Raw genomic sequence first — 18,806 nt, forward strand, 5'->3', positions numbered from 1 at the left:
GAGGGTTACATAAAAATATGTAAAATATGATGTCAAAAACATTAAGCATTGGGCTGGGGGAATAAAAATGTAGGATTGTTAAAATGCATTCAAACTTAAGAGATCAGTGACAAAAAATGATTTTATACGCAAACACACACACACACACCCCTCATGGTAACTGCAAACTAAAAATCTATAACAGATAAACACACAAAGAAGAGAATCTAAACATAACACTAAAGATAGTCATCAAATCATAAAAGAGAGGAAAAAAAAGAACAACAAAAAAGAACCACCAACAAAAAAACAATGAACAGAATGGCAATAAACACACACCTATCAATAATTAATTGTGATTAAAGTAATTATTGGATATTGGACTAAATGCTCCAATCAAAAAACAATTTGGTTGAATGGATTAAAAATAAATAAGACCCATATATATGCTACCTACAAGTGAATCACTTCAGATATAAGGATACACACAGACTGAAAGTAAATGAAAAAAGGTATTCCATAAAAATGGAAATAAAAAGAAAGCTGGAGTAGCAATACATATATCACAAAAAATAGGTTTTAAAACAAAGACCATAATAGGAGACAAAGAAGGACATTACATAATTATTAGGTATCAATCCAAAAAGATATAACAATTATGGTTGTGTTTTTTTGCATGTGTGCACATACACATGTACCCAACAGAGGAGCACCTAAATATACAAAGCAAATATTAACAAACATAATGAGAGAAATTGACAATAACACAATCATAGTAGGGGGCTCTAACATCCTACTTACATCAATGGACAGATCATCCAGACAGAAAATCAATAAGGAAACCCTGGCCTTAAAAGACACATTAGACCAAATGGACTTAATAGACACATACAGATCAGTCCAACCAAAAGTACCACAATACACATTCTCTTCAACTGCATACAGAACATTTTCCTGGATAGCTCACATACTAGGCCACAAAACAAGTCTCAATAAATTTAAGATTGAAATCTTTCTTGACTATGTGGTATGAGATTAAAAATCAACTAAGAAAAAACAAAAACTACAAAAACAAATACATGGAGGCTTAATAGTATGCTACTAAACAGCAAATAGGTCACTGAAGAAATCAAACAGGAAATCAAAAAATATCCGAGACATATGAAAATGAAAACACAACAAACCAAGACCTAGGAGACACAGCAAAAGTAGTTTTAAAAGAAAAGGTTATAGCAATAGAAGCCTCCCTCAGGAAACAAGAAAATCTCAAACACCCTAACCTTACACCTAAAGGAACTAGAAAAAGAACAAATAATACTCAAAGTTAGAAGGAAAGAAATAATAAAAATCAGAGAAAACCATAAAAGAAATAGAAACTATAAAAACAATAAAAAAGATCAATGAATCTAAGAAATGGTTCTTTGAAAATGTAACCAAATTAATAAACTTTTAAGCAGACTCATCAAGAAAAAACAGAGAGGACCCAAATAAAATCAGAAATGAAAGAGGGGAAGTTACAACCAACACTACAGGAATACAAAGGATCATAAGACATTACTACAAACAATTATATGCTAATAAAATGGACAGCTTGGAACAAATAAATATGTTCCTAGCAATGTACAGTCTCTCAAGACTGAATCAGGAAGAAATAGAAAATATGAACAGACCAGTAATGAAATCTGTAATAAAAACTCACAACAAACAAAAGTCCATAATGAAACAGTGTCACTGGTTAATTTTACCAAACATTTAAGGAAGAGTTAACACCTGTCCTCAAACTATTCTAAAAAACTGCAGGTGAAGGGATACTTCCAAACATATTCTACAAGGCCACCATCACCCTGATACCAAAACCAGACAAATACACTGCACACACACACACACACACACACACACACACACACACACACACACGATAGAGAGAGAGAGAGAAAATTACAGGTTAATATTACTAATGAACATAGATGCAAAAATCCTCAACAAAATATCAGCAAACCAAATTCAATAGTAAAAGATCATACACAATGATCAAGTGGGATTTATTCCAAGGTTGTAAGGATGGTTGGATATCAGAAAAAAATGTGATACACTACATTAACAAATTTAAGAAAAAATCATAATTATCTCAAGAAGCATAAAAGGCTTTTGAAAAAATTCAACATCCATTTGATAAAAACTCTGAAAAAAGTGGGTGTAGATGGAACATAGCTCAACATTATAAAGGCCATATATGACAAGCCCACAGCTAACATCTTATTACTCAACTGTGAAAAACTAAAAGTTTTTCCTGTTAAATTAGGGATCGATAAGAATGCCTACTCTTGCCATTTTTATTCAACATAGTATTGGAAGTCCTAGCCACACAACTAAACAAGAAAAAGAAATAAAAGGAACCCAAGTTGGAAAGAAGTAGTAAAATTATTACTGTTTGCAGATGACATGATACAAAGAAAATTCTAAAGAAGCCACCAAAAAACTACTAGAACTCAATGAATTTTGTAAAATTGCAGGATTCAAAACTAATATACAGAAATCTGCTACATTTCTATACACTAACAATGAACTGTCAGAAAGAGATTAAGAAGATAATCCCATTTAGCATTGAATCAAAAGGAATAAAACACTACTGTGTGTTGAATGGATAAACAAATCTATTAGCTGAAGGGCTTTGCTGACCTGGTTGTAGGTGCTTGACCAATGATCCCACTTTTACGACTGTTCCTGAAGCTTCATGTCCCAGCACCATTGGCTTTTTCACAACAAAATGTCCAATTCGACCATGCTGCCAGTAGTGGACATCTGAGCCACAGATTCCAACAGAATGCATCTTCAGCAGCACCTCTGATAAAAGAAAAAGGAAGAATAAAAAAAGTGAGGGAAGGAACAACCCCTCTACCCTCTGAGACACCCTGGCATTTTTCTTCTGGGCAAAGGAGAGGGCTTGGTTTCAAAGACCAAGTACAAAATTTAGACCACAGAGGAAAACAAGCTAAACAGTAACCATGATTAAGTCTTGCAAGGCAAGAAAACTTCTACAGGGCAAAATAACTGCATATGAGGGTTAATTCTATGCATCGGCTTGGTTTGGCTATGGTGCTCAGTTGATTTGTCAAATGCTACAATGTTGCTGTGAAGGTATTTTTTAAATGTGATTAACATTTAAGCACCTCCACGTTCACTACAGCATTATTTACGGTAGTCAAGATATGGAAACAATCTAACAATCCATTGATGGATAAATGGACAAAGGAAATGTGATTATACACACACACACACACACACACACACACACACATATACATGCCATAGAATATTACTCAGCTGTAAAAAAGGAAATCCTGCCATTTGCAACAACATGGATGGACCTTGAGGGCATTATGCTAAGTGAAATAAGTCAGACAGAGAAAGACAAATACCATATGATCTCAGTTGTATGTGTAATCTAAAACCAAAACACAAAACAAAACCCTAGCAAGCTCATAGATACAGAGAATGGATTGGTGGTTGTCAGAGGCAGGGAGTAGAGAGTGAGTGGAGTATAATGGGTGAAGAGGGTTAAAGGGTACAAACTTCCAGTTATAAAATAAGTCTTGGGGATGGAATGTACAGCATGGTGACTATAGTTAATAATACTGTGTTGTATATTTGAAAGCTGTGAAGAGAATAGATCTTAAAAGTTCTCATCACAAGAAAAAACACCTTATAACTAGACTTATTGTGGTGATCACCTCACAACATATACAAATGTAAAAGCATTATGTTGTAAACCTGAAGCTAATACAGTGTTATATGTCAACTGTACCTCAATAAAACAAACATTTAAACTAGTAGAATGAGTAAAGCAGACTACCCTCTCCACAAGTGGATAAGCCTCATCCAGTCAGTTGAAGGCCTTAAAAGAGAAGTCTTAGGTTTCCTGAAGGAGAGGGAATTGTCTTCAAGACTGACTTACATGAATTTTCAGCCTGCTGGTTAGCCCTACAAATTTCAGACTAACCAGCACCCACAATCACAGTGAATCAATTCCCTAAAATAACCTCACCTTCTCTCTATATACATATATAATAAATTTACATATAATTAAACATAAATAATAAACCTCTCTCTCAGTTCTGTTTCTCTGGAGAACTCTGACTAACATAACGCATAAGTAAGATATTATTAGTAGGAAGAAGTGCATCAACCACCTAAAAGAAAAAAACTCTTCTAGGAGATAACTATTTCCAGACAATATGCTATGCCTGATTCTTATCTATCCATGAGAGAGGCTGGCACAATCTGGGATTGGCAATACTTTGTGTGCTATCAGGCTGAGTTCTTCATGCCCATTGTTTTGTTCAAAAGCACAGATTTAATTTAAACCATCAAAAGATTTTAACCGGCATTTCTCCTTCACAGGTTTGAATATAGAGAGATTTGGTGGTATTGTTGTTGTCAGTTTTCCAAGTTCAAAATAATGATGCTACTGAGCCCCTTTGCTGAAATAAGTTTTAAAGGATTACTAGTCTAGTCTGAGTTCACCATGTTACCAATATCTCGCTGAGAAAAAAACTCTACCTCAGAAAGACAAAGAGACCCAAAGCTCTGCTCTGTAGTCAGCTGTCTTACATACTCTGCCCTTGCCACAAACCATGGGTGACCCACCAGGAGTGGCTCTGTAGAACTTCCTTTGTTTTGGTGAACAGAGTAAGAAATGGCAGGGTGAATTTTGAAATCAAAGTCATTTGAGTTAGGAAAATTATCTCAGAGTTTCCTCTCTCAAAGTTACCAATTTATAATAAGAGATTTTATTTGACTTGCTAGAACTCTAGTTGAAATTTATGATCGTTTCCCCTTCCAATTCACAGGCAGCAAGAGACAAGAAAGTGAGAACAGAATGCTGCTTCAGAGAAATAGTACAGGATCCTTTGGGTCCAAAACAGCACCCTCCCCCCACTTTTTTTCCCCACCTCTGGAATCCATACCAAGTTTTCAGAACATAGTGAGGTGCCTCTTTTACTTCTCTGAACATATCTTGGTAAAAATACTTAATCCCTAAATATATATTACTTGCTAAACACTGATAGAAACAGCTATTGTCTGTATTCTTATCACCATAAATTAGTAACCCAACTGACCTTTGAGTAGCAAAGCTCTTGAGGTTCCAGGAAAGCTACTTTCAACCTGATGTTCACACAGAATCTACAGTTCTGCGGTTAGGTGGGGCAAGGTGGGGAAGCTTACATCCAACTCATCAAGGACAGAAAGCTGGGTGTGGATAAATTACCTATTGACACTCTGCCCCTTGCCCTAGTCTCACTTCAGGGTCCTGCTGTGGGATTCCAGGAATGGAAGGATTGGAACAGTGTCAGCTGGGATCTGCCACAGCCAACAGGGTAGCATGACCTCCCCAGATACAGACACCACCCCAGGAAACATGCATGTCAGTTCAACTCGGTGGAACAAAGGTGGCAGGAACCCCGCCCCTGTATGCTCACCCACTCTTTGCTCCTGGTTGATTAGGACAGCAGGGTAGGGCCCCATGCAGCCCCTCCCACCCCTACTAGATAGAAGGTCTGGTCATCCTGGAGTGATGTTCCCCCTTTGCAACTAAAAGATTAAGATCTATAGACTTACTCCTTTTCAAAGGTTGAGTTAGGGTTAGGACATGATTTAACCACCCAAATAGCAGCTTATACAGGATAGAGTAATCTAACCCAGCCATTAGGTTAAAAGAGGAACAATTCTGCTTTTGGTCCATAAATTGAAGACATTTTATGTCAAAAACTCTTTGGGACAAGTCAGTAGTCTGATATTATCATTCCTCTGGTTCCATCACTGTTTCTTTTATTTCATGTAGCAGCCAGGTTGGATCTATCTGGTCATGCTGTAGACAATGGACTAGGTTAAAAACCTAACAAAAGCATAGTTTTTAATGGAAGTAAAAGTAATAAACAGTAGGAAAAGAGGGCTAAGGGAGCAATGTACAATAAAATATTAAGTTCCAAGTACCTACCATTTGGGCCTGGTTCAGGGATAGGATAGTTCTCCTAAAGGAAACAAAATAGAAAAATTATTCAGTATGCATAATAACTTTACCTTATCAACATTCTGAATTTTTTTAAAATTAAAGCTTCATTCAAATATTTCTTAGAATTAACACAGGCTGAGACTCAAGGGGCTACAATGAATACTGCTGACTCTAACTACAGACCTCATCCCACCCACCAGTGCAATTTACTGTGGACCTAGAAAAAGTATACTACATGCACTCTCAGGCAGAAAGGATTTTTCAGGGTCTCTAATATGGAATGTGGAAAATATATTCTTAGAAACAGATTTGTTTGGTACAAGGAAACAATGACAGTGTTTCTAGCAGTTGCATATGAGACCTTCCGTCTCTAAACAGGTTGGAGAAAGTGTGTGTGCTTCATTTTCACATCCGCACACAGACCAATAGTTGGTACTGTCTTCCAAAACCTCCCATGTGGAGCTTTAGAGGTCCCTTGGGAGCACACAGGACCTGCATTTTGGCCACTCTCATGGGTTAAAAAGCAATCTAGTGTTCACAGCTATTTATGATGACAATGATGATGATGATGATGATGATGATGATGATGATCGGTGGGTTTTTGTCCCCAATGCCAACTGGCTAGGAAATTCCTGGTGACAAGGAGGAAGGACAGAGAGCAGATAAATCCAAATGTTCATTTTATTAATTCTTTGAAGGCAGCTAAGAAGAGGGAGAAGGGATATAAAGTGTTCACTGCACCTACTGTGTGCCAGACAGTCTACTGGGGCTTTACATTTACACACATCATGGCACGTGGCCCATCATTTGCAGGTGAGAACCTGAGGCTGGGAAGTTAAATAACTTGGTCAAGGTCATATGGCCACAGAGTGGATAAACGAGGCCTAAACCCAGGTGTGTCTTGACAACCAAGCCTGCCTTGCTGAATCCCACTGCACCCTTAAAGTGGAAATGCCTTTTTCCCTTCAGGGATGATGTACAGAGCAGTCAATCAGGTTACGAGAAAGTTGGAGCTGGGCCCCACGCAGAGTACTATGGGAGGAAGCATTGTTCAAAGCAACCCCCTCAGAAAGCTTCCCCTAGATGCTTGTATGGGTAGCAATAAACACCACTAGGATTATTTTGCTAACAAGATAAGAACCCCCATGCTTAAAACCATGCCTTCAATCTCTTGGGCACCAAGGTACAGTGCCCTGAGAGGCTTGTACTTGTTAAGTAACCACTCCACATAATTGTACTTCCACAGAAAGTCTGAGGCTCTTGCTCATCTCGCTCATCTGAGATTACTAGCCCTTTCTGTGTAGCAGCTCAAGGCTAATTTGAACTCCCTGTCTTCAGTGAAACAAAGGTCAAAGGGATAATGCAATGCCGATTAGCTAACATCAGCTTCTTGTCAGGTCCTGTGCTAAGTGCCGTCCTTACATAACCTTGGTTCATCGTCACCCTATGTAGTGCCTTCTAATATCCCATTTTTCCATATGATGTGGCAGGAATGGGGAGATTTAGCAATCTGCCCATGGTAACACTAAGGTAATAAATGATGGAGCTGCACCCAAAGCAGCATGATGTGGAGAAAAGAGGCTCAGGGCAGCTTTTTTGTCTCTTAGTAACTTAAACTGGCTACATTTGGGAGGAAGAGAGGAAGGAAAGAAAGGAGGGAGGGAGGGAGCGAATCCGTCTAGAAATGGGCAACTCAGGATAGCTGGCTGTCACCAAAACCCTTCTCAAAGTTGCTGGTCCCACATCTGCCATTATACAATATCAGGGACTGATGTGTAAAGTTTCGTTTCTGTTATACTGTGTGGAATTTAAAATTGCAGGTTAAATCGAAACTAAAGACTAAGTAAGGCCTTTATTTCAAACATGGAGCAGCACTCTCCCCTACCTCCTGCCTGCTAAAGGCACTGGTAGGCAACTTCCAGGCACTGAGAGAAAATTCCACAGCATACTTTTCATATCCTTGGCTCCAATCAGGCCAGGTCTGAACGGCCCATTTAGGGTGGAAAGGTGTTAAGATTCAAACTCAAAGCAACAGTTGGAGACAACAAGTTGGCTCTGGGTCACTAGACATTACTACTATAAATGTTTACTGGTCTTAACAGAGCTGATCAACTTCGGCCTTACCACGTGGGCAAAGCCGCAGTGTCTCTCTTTGACACTAGGGGGTGCTGTGCCAACAATCTGGTTTTTCCTTTGTATCAGAACACACATTACAAAGGACTTAAACACCACGCTCCCTGAAAACCAACTTTCCTTTCCCATTCTCTTTCTTGCTGATTCTAATCACCCTTACAGCCCAGTTTGGCTCCTGTCTCCCTTCTCTGCAGGAGACATGCCACCTAAGCATAAGACCATGTTAACATCAGTCCTTAAATATTAAGTAAATATTATTCTAAGCGCAGGTTGAGGAGCTCACAATGTTTTAGAAAGTGATTACAGCATGGTTACTTAAAAAACCTTTGCTTTTCATTTGTGGCTCCTTGGTATTATGTTGGCTACAATCCTGTTTACTTAATCTCCTTTTCTGTCTCAGATTTCGGCAGTCATATTCTTTCTTTTATACTATTTCTCATGTATCAAAATTTCTTAGTCCTCTGAGATCTCCATCTTTTGCTTTTATCCCCATGGCCCCTTTCTTCATTCTCAAAGGTTTTGTAATCAGGCATATTCAAGGTTTCCAGTGCAGAATTTCTTATCTTTCTGTGAGTGATAGTAATAAGGGGATAAAGAGAAGTTGAGTAATTGTTCTTTACTGTAGTTATGTAAGTTTTGCAGCATTTTTCACTTTAAGTCAGTCTCCCTTCTGTCTTCTTCAGGTCTTCTCCCCACCACCCCAAATAAATCACGGTAATACTTTGGAAGACCTCTTCATGGGAACGTGGAATCATCTCAGGTGCCTCCCTCTAAAAATGTTATCTTACTTTTCCTAAATATATTTTCTTAAACTAGTTTAAATAGATAGTTCCTAAATATATTCTATTGCCCCCCTTTCCGCTACCTCCACCTGCACATCTGAGTTTACACCCTCAGTACGTCTTGCCTGGATCACAGCCAATGGACTCAACGTGAAGAGAAATTAGAAGATGCCTTTCCCTCCTCCAGCCAATCTGAGTGGTGCAGTGGTGGAGAACTCAGACTTTGGAATCACCTGTCCGTGTTGAAACCCAGGGTCCTCGCCAGGACCTGTGTGACCTCAGGGCAGTTACATAACCTCTTTGTGCCTTCAATTTCCTCCTCTATGTAGTGAAGATAATTATAAAAGAGAGTGCCCGACTCATAGTAAACAAGTTAGCTCTCATTACAAAATAAATAAAGTCAAAGTTCTTTCTGTATAATTAGCTCAGAGTATGGTTGAACCAGCTCAGGACAATCTTGTCCTTTTCCTTTTGAAAAGGATAAAGTTTTAAAAAGTTGTTTGGGAGAGAAGTTGTATTTCCCTTGTTTTCATGTCAATATCAAGAGAACTAAACTTCTCCTTTAAAGACTGGAATTTAGAAGAAAACTGAAGTAAGATTCCAGCAGTGTTTTTCGGCTTGATTCTGTCAGTTGAGGGAAAGGGTGTAAAAGCAGTGCCTCCTGCCTTAGAGTAAGGGACAGCAGACAGGGCTGGGAGAAAGTGGCCAGTCTTTTCCCAGGCCCTTGGAGCCCACCTTTGCCACCTGCTCTGCCTGCCAGGTCTTCTGTTAACCTGCTGGCTGGCTGCCCTGTACCCTCAAGGAGAGCAGAGCAGGCGATCCTACTTTTGCTTCCCTCCATCCTCAATTTTCCCCAATCCCGTGAGGGCTTGAAGGGTGTTTTGAGGGTGGGAGGACAATCCAAAGGTTTCCCATTTCACCAAGTAAGAGACTTTGTTCTAGCTGTGTTGGTCCTGCAAACTGGGGTCAAAGTAGAAGAACTGGACACTCTCCCAAGGTTCACTGAGCTGGTCTCCAGCCTCCAGCCCAGGCTCTCTGGTTCCAACCAGCCGCCTTCTGCTGATAACAACCTTTTTAAAATGCAAATTCATTTAAAGTGCCCAGTGGCCCTGCAAAAAATCCTAAACCCCTCATGTTGCAGGCTGCCTGCCTCCCTGCAAGCTTCCTGCAATTCCCAAATCACCTTGTACTCACTCGCTCACCTCCTGGGGCCATTTCTTCACTGGCCCATCCCTCTCTTTCTTCAAGATCCATAGGAGGTGGGAAGTTAGGGGGAGACATCTGCAATGATTTCCTAATTCCTGTGGGAATTTGAGGAGATTTAGGTTTGGGTGTGTGGGGACTGCAGTATCTGGGGCATCCAGGTGGGGCTGTTAAATAGGCAGCAGTATTCCTGGGACTGGTGCTCAGATGTGGGTCAGGGACAGAGACTCATGAACATGAATCATGAACATAGAGAGAAACAGTCAACTCCAGCAAAAGTCTTCCCTATCCTTAGCAACCTTCCTCTCCTTTGTGCTTCCCTAGCACCTAGAATTGAATCCATATAGGATGGTTACAGGCTTATTTAATTCTCAGCTGTGATAAATAAAGTTAAAAAAATTTCCTAATTCAAAGTGTCTAATAAATATAACTATATATGAACCTGTTAGATGGTTCTTTATTTTAAGCAAAAATATGGAAACTGAGCTTGGTTAGATGCTTGGTTGGATTGATTAAGTGCTCACTGGGTTCAGGTCTATGTAACAGAACATTTTTATTTAAAAAAAATATTGAGCTGAATATCACTTCACAAAACCTGACCATATTTTTCCTCAGTAATTAATGTTCTTTGGGTAAATGTGGTTTGGGGAAAACTGCCAGCTTTAATAGCCACACTAAAAGATTTATCAAGTGGACGTCAATACTGTATATATGAGTATGTATTTCTCCTCCTTAATTTCTCTGTCATGCAATTTTAAAAGAAATTTCCCCTACACTTATCCATAATTCTAGGTTTTTCCCCCAGAACAAAGTTACTTTTACCATGTTTATTAATAGTACTAGGACTTATTACATAAAATGTTAAAATCCTATTTGTGATATTGTTTACTGCTTCTCCTGCTTTTAGGGGAAAATGTTAGCTTTGTACTTCTTGGCCTTTTGTAGACAAAGGCACTGGCCTTCCAAGGCAGTTGGCAGAGATGGCAGTATTTGCTGGATTTAATTCCTATTGTTTATCTGGTTTGGGTTCTGTTTTATTGTTGAAACATAATTAAGATAAAAGAGAAAGGAAGTATTTCTTTGGTTTATTTACTGCTACTTGGTTTTCCCTTTTTTGGAAGGAGTTTTAGATTCTATTTTCAGTCTTGGCTGCCTCTACTAAGTCTAACTCAGGTATTAAAGGGTTAAGTAGCCTGCATTTCCTCATTCACAGTAATCTCCTGGTTTAATCCATCTTCTCCTTATAACCTATCAGGATCTTTTAATTTAATCCTATAAGCAGATAGGTCTGCCTGCTGGTAGCAAAGCTAACCAGGGAGAGGGACCTGACGCCCAGGACCATTCAGGTTGCTGTGTGTTCACATCCCCTCTTTCTACAATTCCCTCCTCCTCCTCACCCAAAAATCTTCACAGTAAAGTGTATATGGAAGGAGGGGACATTCTGAATGTGTTGTATTACAAATATGGAATTATCTTACTTTTAAAATATTATTACAGATTCAAAGCAATTCTTTTGACATCACGTATAATACATTTCCTCACAGAGCAAAAACTCAAGAAATACCTTCAAAGTACTCTGATTAATGTTTAAACTCGATACTGACTCACTGTTTTCTCTGCCTTTTATAATTAAACAACATCAACCCATCATTCTGAAGTGGTTATTTTTGCCTTTAACATGTTCTCTCCTCATACAGCTAGTCATAAAACAAAAATCTGACTACATCCCCTCCGTGGTGTCCACCTCCCTGGACGTGGGGGCTGTGTTATGCCTGTTCTTCTCCATGTCCAACACTTAACGCCTGAAATCTGGTTGAGCTGGCTATCAGGAATAAGGGAGATAACGTGCTCTCAGTATGGTCAATGGACTGTTGCTGATCGGTGATGCAATATGCACAGAAATTGATCGAAGCATTTAGAAATGTTTACAGCATTTTGACATTGCTGCAATGTCCAAATGCAGTATACAAATATTTTGGTCCATGCCTTATTGGGAATAAAAATAAAATCTCAGATAGTTTGTGAAGCACAGTATTAAAGCACCCAGCATATGCCTGCAACGTAGCAAGCACTCAACATGTTCATTTCCTTCATTTCCCTTACTATTCAAGTGAAACCTAGAGCATTAAAAGACCAAAGCCTTCCACCCTCACCTCTACTCCCTCAAATAACTTCTGCAGAGAAAAACTAATTTTATATCCCAACTCCATGAACTAGTAATTCAGAGAATTGTGTAGGGGAGCAGAATTTGCCAACCCAAGATATGTCTCTAGGGCATATTAATTATTTTAAGCTGGTTATTTTTAAAGAAATAGCAGACTTGGGAAAATCTCTGAAAACCTTTTTGTAAGCAACACTTACATTTGTAAGGGAAATCCATTTATAAGGGTGTCTCCCTCACTGTACCAGGAAAAGGAGGATGACCAAATCTCTAGAAACTTATTCATGAACGCAAGGACTTAAATCTGTTTAACAACCCTACCCTTTTTTCTGTGGCTTTTCTGGCAACCTCCCATAACTGACTCCCCACCCTCAACATCCTCTTTCTCTTTAGCTGAGGATGGCATTCAAGGTGAGGCCTTTGGCCATTTTGGCAAGTTTTTCAGTTTTCCTGGTGTCTCCCATGTACACATGTTATTAAAATTTTGTTTGATTTTGTCCTGTTAATCTGTCTTATGTTAATTTAATTCTTAGACCAGCCAGAAGAACCTAGAAGGGTTGAGGAAATTTCTTCCCCCCCAACACGATCCAATCTTCACACAACACAGAGGTGAGTACTACTACCACCCCCATTATACAGACTGGAAATTGAAGCAGAAAGTAATTTGGCAAGTCACACAATCAGAAGCAGCAGAGCTGAGGCTAAACCCCACTCTGGCCCCAACCTGGCTTGTGACCTCATTACTGTTTCCATTTGAAGAGGACCTCAGCAAGTTGACACTGTTTGCTGATAAGTTGTTTGTCTCTTGCTTGGTCATCTCTCCCCTTGATCCTTTAAAGTCCACATGTTATCTATTTAAAATGGGGGTAGGAGGGTGTAGGAGTGAACAGCTTTAAGTCTCTCCCTCTTTTTTTCTCCTTACAAGGAAACCACCAGTCTCTCAGTATGTATATGTGTACATACACTCTCTCTCTCTGATTTACCACCCAGCATAAATGTCCCAGAGTCCAGACCACTGTGCAGGCCAGAGCACTGGAGCTGCTAAGGCTCCTCCCTTGCTGTTGCTGTGATGAGGAAAAAGTTTTTCCTTCCTGACAGCTACCGCTTAGAGAAAGAAAAGGGAATCCTGGCTTTACACAGGTAGGCTGGAGGAAGGCTGGGTGTTAAGTTTCCTTCCTGGAAGGTGAGGGCAAGTTTCAAGTGGCCCAAGTCACATTTTCCCGCAGAGCCATTGCCCTGGATGCTGCCTAGTCCCTGGCCTTACCTGAAGCAGGACAGCAACACTGGGAAGAGCTGAGCCCTCACTTCCTGTTTCAGAACCCTTCAGATTCCTGCTTCAGATTTCAAAAATGGGCCCTTTTCCCAAGCAACTCCTTTCACGTGAGTTTCTGAGGCACCGACCATTTTTATCAGGGGAGCCTGTCTCTGGGTGGCCCAAATGGCCACAGCCTACCGCACCCAGGATACATCGATTTTATTTTGGTTCTCCCAAAGGGAGGAGAGCTGGTTGCTCCTCTTCAAAGCTGCCCCAGGACTGTTCTTCCCTGTTGCTCTCTGGTTTACTACTGGAACCACTGACCCCAACCCCAAACCACTTTGCCTATTTGCTTTAAGGGAGGGGGTGCAAGGGCAGAGATACTTTACTGAGGGGGTTCCCTAATGGAGGTGCTGGGGGACAAAAGCACTTGGGAAGGAGTGGCAAGGGTCCAGGAGGGTCTGCACTGGGTTGCAGATGTATCTGAGGCAGCAGATTTCCTGGTCACTCTCCTCGGCCGACAGCTTTCTGCCCCTTCCCTTTCTGTGTTGGGGCTCTCTCTAGGATAATGTCCTCCACTTCTTTGCTTCTCACTCCACATGTCCCACTCAGGCAACGCAAGCTTATCCATCCACAATTTCCTCTTAGAGCACTACTCTGGGCAGGACAATTCTCCATTGAGCAGGATGGTGCCGTAAACTGAATGCAGTCTGTCCCCCAGTCATTTTGACAACTAACCTCCCCCTCTCCAAATACATTTCTAAATACCCCCTGGGGAGGGGGTGTGGTACTGCTCAGTAGAGCAGCAAATAGCTCCTGAATCTACATCTCCAGCCCAGACAGCATCCCTGCACTCCAGATGCCTAAAACCAAGGTAATTTCTCAGAGACACTGTAATGTCCTGTCCCAGAGACATCTTAAATTCAAACCTGATCATTTTGATCTACTCTCCTTTGTCTAGTAAATGAACTCCACCATTTCCCACTCTAAAACAGACCTGGGCTCCTCCTGAATTTACCTTGGGTAATGAGTTTAGGAATTAAGGCAAAACAGATTCTGGGGTTGTAATTATAGTTCTGGTCATTATTAGGTACATGACCTTAAGGAAGTCCCTGAACACATGGAGAGGCAGGACCTCTCCAGCTTTACCACCAGTGCATTCAATACATCACACTATTTACAGGGCCAGTAAACAGGACCTGCAATCTTGTACTTCACTCATCTTTGCACTTGCTCTTCCACTTGCCTGAATGATCTCTAGTTACCCTCCAAGAACCAGCTCATGTAGCATCCATCCCCTCTAAGGCCCCTTCCCTGGGCAAAGGCTCCCTGTGAGGCCTTTACTCTCTGTGGCCTCTATCAAAGCCTTCACAGTCTTAATTGTTTACTTCATCTGTCTGACTCTCTAGAGCAGCTTGGGGATAGGGGGGTGTCCTTCTTCTCCCTGGGCCCCCAGCCCACTGCTCGGCACATGGCAGGCACCTTCACCTAGTAAATCTTTGTGGAATGAAGGAGTGAGTTTGAAATCACTCTGCAAGTTGTGTAGAGCTGTACCACTTCCTCTCCTTCATAATACCATCTGGTGTTTGTGGCAACAAACATTAATAGTGTCACTTTAATTCAGGACCTTGGGTGGAGGCTCTAAGGGGAACAGAAAGCACTGGAATGGAAGTCTAAACCTCTGGCTTCTTTTCTGGGCTGTTAACTAAGGAAGACTGTCACCTTGGACATGGCACTTTCCTCAGCTAAGGAAATGGTGAGTTGGCTCCAGGCAGGAGTTCTTAGTCTGGGGTCCACACACATCTAGAGGGTCTATGAAGGGGCTGAAAGGAAGTCCATAAACTCTCTGAAATTGCTGCCAAACTCAATCTGTTTGCATTTTGTGGGGAGAGAGACCACGGATTCTCAAATAGTCAAAAACTGCTAATCTGGATAATTCTCTGAATCCCTCCAATCTAGATCCTGGTGCATGTTCTCTCTGAGGGGGAAGGAAGTGTTAAAGAAGAGCAGAGATGGCTGGCACTCATCTGACATACCCACTGCCCAGGCCCATCTGAGACAGACTTTGTCAAGGGAGCCCTGGCACAACCACAGGGCTGACTCTGCATCTCCCAGAATGTTGGCCCCATGAGCCAGGGAGCAGAGGCAGGGTCTGGGGTGGAGGAGACACATACAAAATGCTCTTAAAGGGACAGGGAAGCAGGATCAGAAAGAAAAATGGCTAGAAAGTGAACCAGATGTGGACTAAGGGAGATAAGGAGGAAAAGAGCTTTAGAGACATAGATACTATCAAGATCCAGATATCTGGTACAGACAGGCATGGGGAACACCAAGAGTCCTAGAGATGGAGGCCTGGGCTGACAGGAAAGGAGGAAGGAACTGGCATTTTCTGAGTCCCTAGTAAGTACCAGGTACTTTCCTAATCATAATAATCTTGCAAAGAAGGTTTTATCAGCCCCAAGCAAGAGAGATTAAATACGGGTTCCACAGCTTTTAAATGTCCTTCTGCCCATCACCCCCTCACCTCTCTTCCTGCCCTGCAATGTCTGCCCAGAGAAGTTCAAGGCATGTCCTAAGTCAGAGAGTCTCCCCGGTATCTCTTCTGCAAAGTGCAATGACAAGACGCTGGACTATGAATCCGCAGCTGGCAAAGAAAGAAGGCTTCAATCATTCTTCGGCCTCCCTGGGCTCTGGCCACGTGCCGGCCACTGGGCTAGGTTCCAGGAGGCACGCGACATGGACTCTGCTCTTAGCATCTTAGCACAAACCATCAACCGGCCCCCCTCCCCCCAACATGGTAACCGGCTCGGATCTGGGCAGCCAGGGCGCACAGTGTGGGGCCCGAAACATGCTGGAACTGGCGAGCTTGGGACCGCGGCTGGGCTTGGAAGTAAGTAGGGCAGGATCGGGCTAGACTTCCCACTCCCATTCCAGTTTTACCAGGCGCAGGTCTCCGGGTCCGTGCACCACCACGGAGAGGTTCTCGGCCTTGGCCGCCGCCATGTCGCGCTCTCTCTCGGGTGGAGGCTGCAGTCCGCAGGTCGCGAGGTGGTTTGCTTGGCGGCCCCACGGAGGGTTAGGGGTGAGGGGCGGGAGGCCGGGCTTGGACTAGGCAGCGTGCGCCGGCCGGGGGCGGGACTTCTTAGTCCCTGACAGCCGGGGCGGGGCTACCGTGGAGGGGCGGGGCCGCCCTCCTCTCTCCTTAGGGCAAGCCTACGGGGTGGGGAGGCGGGTAAGAAAGGGTAAGGAGGGGCGGCGAAGTTAGGCTGCTGCGTACATCTGCAGGGCACTGTTTTAGTCTGCCTCACATCCAAGCAGACATATCTGCTCTGAAAGCAGGCAGTGGCAATAGCCCTGAGGCCAGCGTTCTCAAACTTCTGCTGCAGAGGAATGGGAATGCGCAATGTGGGGCACTTTCTCAGGACCAGCACTGAGATTTTGATACAGTTAAGTCCAGCCTGAGCTGAGGTCTGAGAGTCTGTACTATTAGCATTGGGATTGCTGAGGCTGCAGGTGGGGCAGAGTCTACACGTGGGGAACAGGTGCTGCACTGATGTAGCATCCATGTTGGCCCCCTGTCCCAAGAATCCAGCAAAATGCCTGGTACCAGCAGAAGTGAATGAATGAATGGGTGCATCAGCCCATGAGCCTGATGCATCAGTGTAAAGAAGCTGTGAGACCCTTTCTCTTAACCAGCTCTGCTTCCTATATTAGGAGCAGGATTTCTGCCCAAATTCTTCCTTCAAGCCTCTTTACCCTTGAAGAAACAGTGAAGTTTTACTCTAAGTGGAGAGAGCTGCCCTCTGGAAAGGCCAAAGTCTATAAAGGCCTCTTCCTCCTTTGAAGTCTCTGAAGACAGTGTAGGGATTTCATTCCCTACAGCTCTCCTCCTTCCCCAGACACTCTACCAGATCCTCTTACCTCCTCCAGAAGACTTTCCCCAGCACCCCACCCCTTGAAGATATCTCAGTGTGGCACTTTCTGCATGCTCCACACATGGGACACAACATATACTTTCACCAGTAACCATCCCTTCTCCAAATGCACTGGAAGCCCACTTAGGCCAAGGACTCATTTCTTAAACAGAACCTGGTAAAATGTTTTGTACAGTGTAGGAGCCCCCAAAATACTTTTTGATGATGAACATGGGTCAAACTCTGGAATGCCAATAATGACCAAAAGGGAAGAGGGGAGGCAATGGGATGGATTTTGCAGGGGACTTACAGAGTCTGTCATGTTCTTTGATTTAAGACACCTCCTACAAGGTTTGGCTTGCTTGTCTGGTGCCCCAGGCTGTTCCTGCACTCAGCTCCTGAGCAGGCCTCGGAGAGGTGACTAACTAGAATTTAAAACTCGGCTTCCCCTCCTTGCCTTGTGGGGTTTCCTCACAGTCTCTCAGCATGTTTTTCCAATGAGTAAAGCTGAAGATGGAGAAAGCCTCAGGAATGGCTTAAGAGCTGAGGACTACTTGAAGGAGACACTTCTTCAGTTTTAAATTAGAAAACAGAACACCAGAACCAAAGCAAAATCACTAAAATGATGACACAATTGCTGCACTTGGAGTGGCATATATATTTTCTCTTGAGCAATAGCACTTTGAAACTGTCTTGAAGGTTGTTGGCTGGAGGCCTAGAGATTTGAAAGGGTAGGAGACACATTTAAAAGGTATTTATATATATATATATATATATTCCAGACTAGCGCTGTTTATAGAAAAGTTAACAAGGTGAGTTGATGAGGATTTTAAGAAAGTGACATTTTAAAAATAAAAAAGCAAGTTGTCATTGCAGTATTTAAACAACTTGTTGCGACATTTCTACATAATTTCCTCACAGAGACCAGCATCCACAGTGGTGAGGAACAAACTTTTTTAGGCATTTTACTGAATGAAGGATAAAATGCTGGCTTTGCCTTTGCTGATGACCTGCTTAGCACAGCTTCTCTGGGCCTCTGCCTAACTTTCCCAAACAGCACAGCACTTTTAGGCACTCTCTCCACTGAATACAACTTCAACAAGTTGTCGATAAAATTCTGCTGTGAAAACTTGTTTGGAATTGAAAAATTAAATCACAAGATGTGTATCTTCTGTAGTTACATCTAGAAAAAAGGAGACTGTAGCCCAGGGAACATCCTATCACTGATACTGGGTTACTTCAGGTCTGGAATTTTACACAGTGTACTAACAAGAAAAATCAGTATGCCGCAGGGCTTTAGTGTTCTAAAGGTCAGAACAGTTATAAAATTCTGATTTCCAGATTTCTCCATTTGGTCATCAACTAT

The 18,806-nt window shown here is 42.1% G+C and overlaps 1 protein-coding gene and 1 long non-coding RNA gene across 5 annotated transcripts in view; one reads left to right on the forward strand and one right to left on the reverse strand.

Annotated features, from left to right (window-relative positions):
- Nucleotides 1-16,680, reverse strand: part of SORD (sorbitol dehydrogenase) — a 35,788-nt gene extending 19,108 nt beyond the window's left edge. The window contains exons 1-3 of one of the 3 annotated variants that reach the window (XM_006174747.3): nucleotides 16,467-16,680; nucleotides 5,978-6,011; nucleotides 2,659-2,823 (exon numbers count right to left, since the gene is read on the reverse strand). In XM_006174747.3, coding sequence (XP_006174809.2) covers nucleotides 2,659-2,823; nucleotides 5,978-6,011; nucleotides 16,467-16,529 — 262 coding nt within the window. In that variant the 5' untranslated portion in view covers nucleotides 16,530-16,680. Of the gene's footprint in view, nucleotides 1-2,658; nucleotides 2,824-5,977; nucleotides 6,012-16,050; nucleotides 16,169-16,466 lie in introns of those variants that run through there. The other 2 variants (XM_032481312.1, XM_032481313.1) reach the window with 2 other exon arrangements.
- Nucleotides 16,291-18,806, forward strand: part of LOC116664131 — a 34,296-nt gene continuing 31,780 nt past the window's right edge. For both annotated transcript variants that reach the window (XR_004320490.1, XR_004320491.1), the window contains exon 1: nucleotides 16,291-16,416. This is a non-coding gene — a long non-coding RNA (uncharacterized LOC116664131). The remainder of the gene's footprint in view (nucleotides 16,417-18,806) is intronic.

Source organism: Camelus ferus, chromosome 6, assembly GCF_009834535.1.
Source record: "Camelus ferus isolate YT-003-E chromosome 6, BCGSAC_Cfer_1.0, whole genome shotgun sequence".
NCBI classification, from domain to species: domain Eukaryota; kingdom Metazoa; phylum Chordata; class Mammalia; order Artiodactyla; family Camelidae; genus Camelus; species Camelus ferus.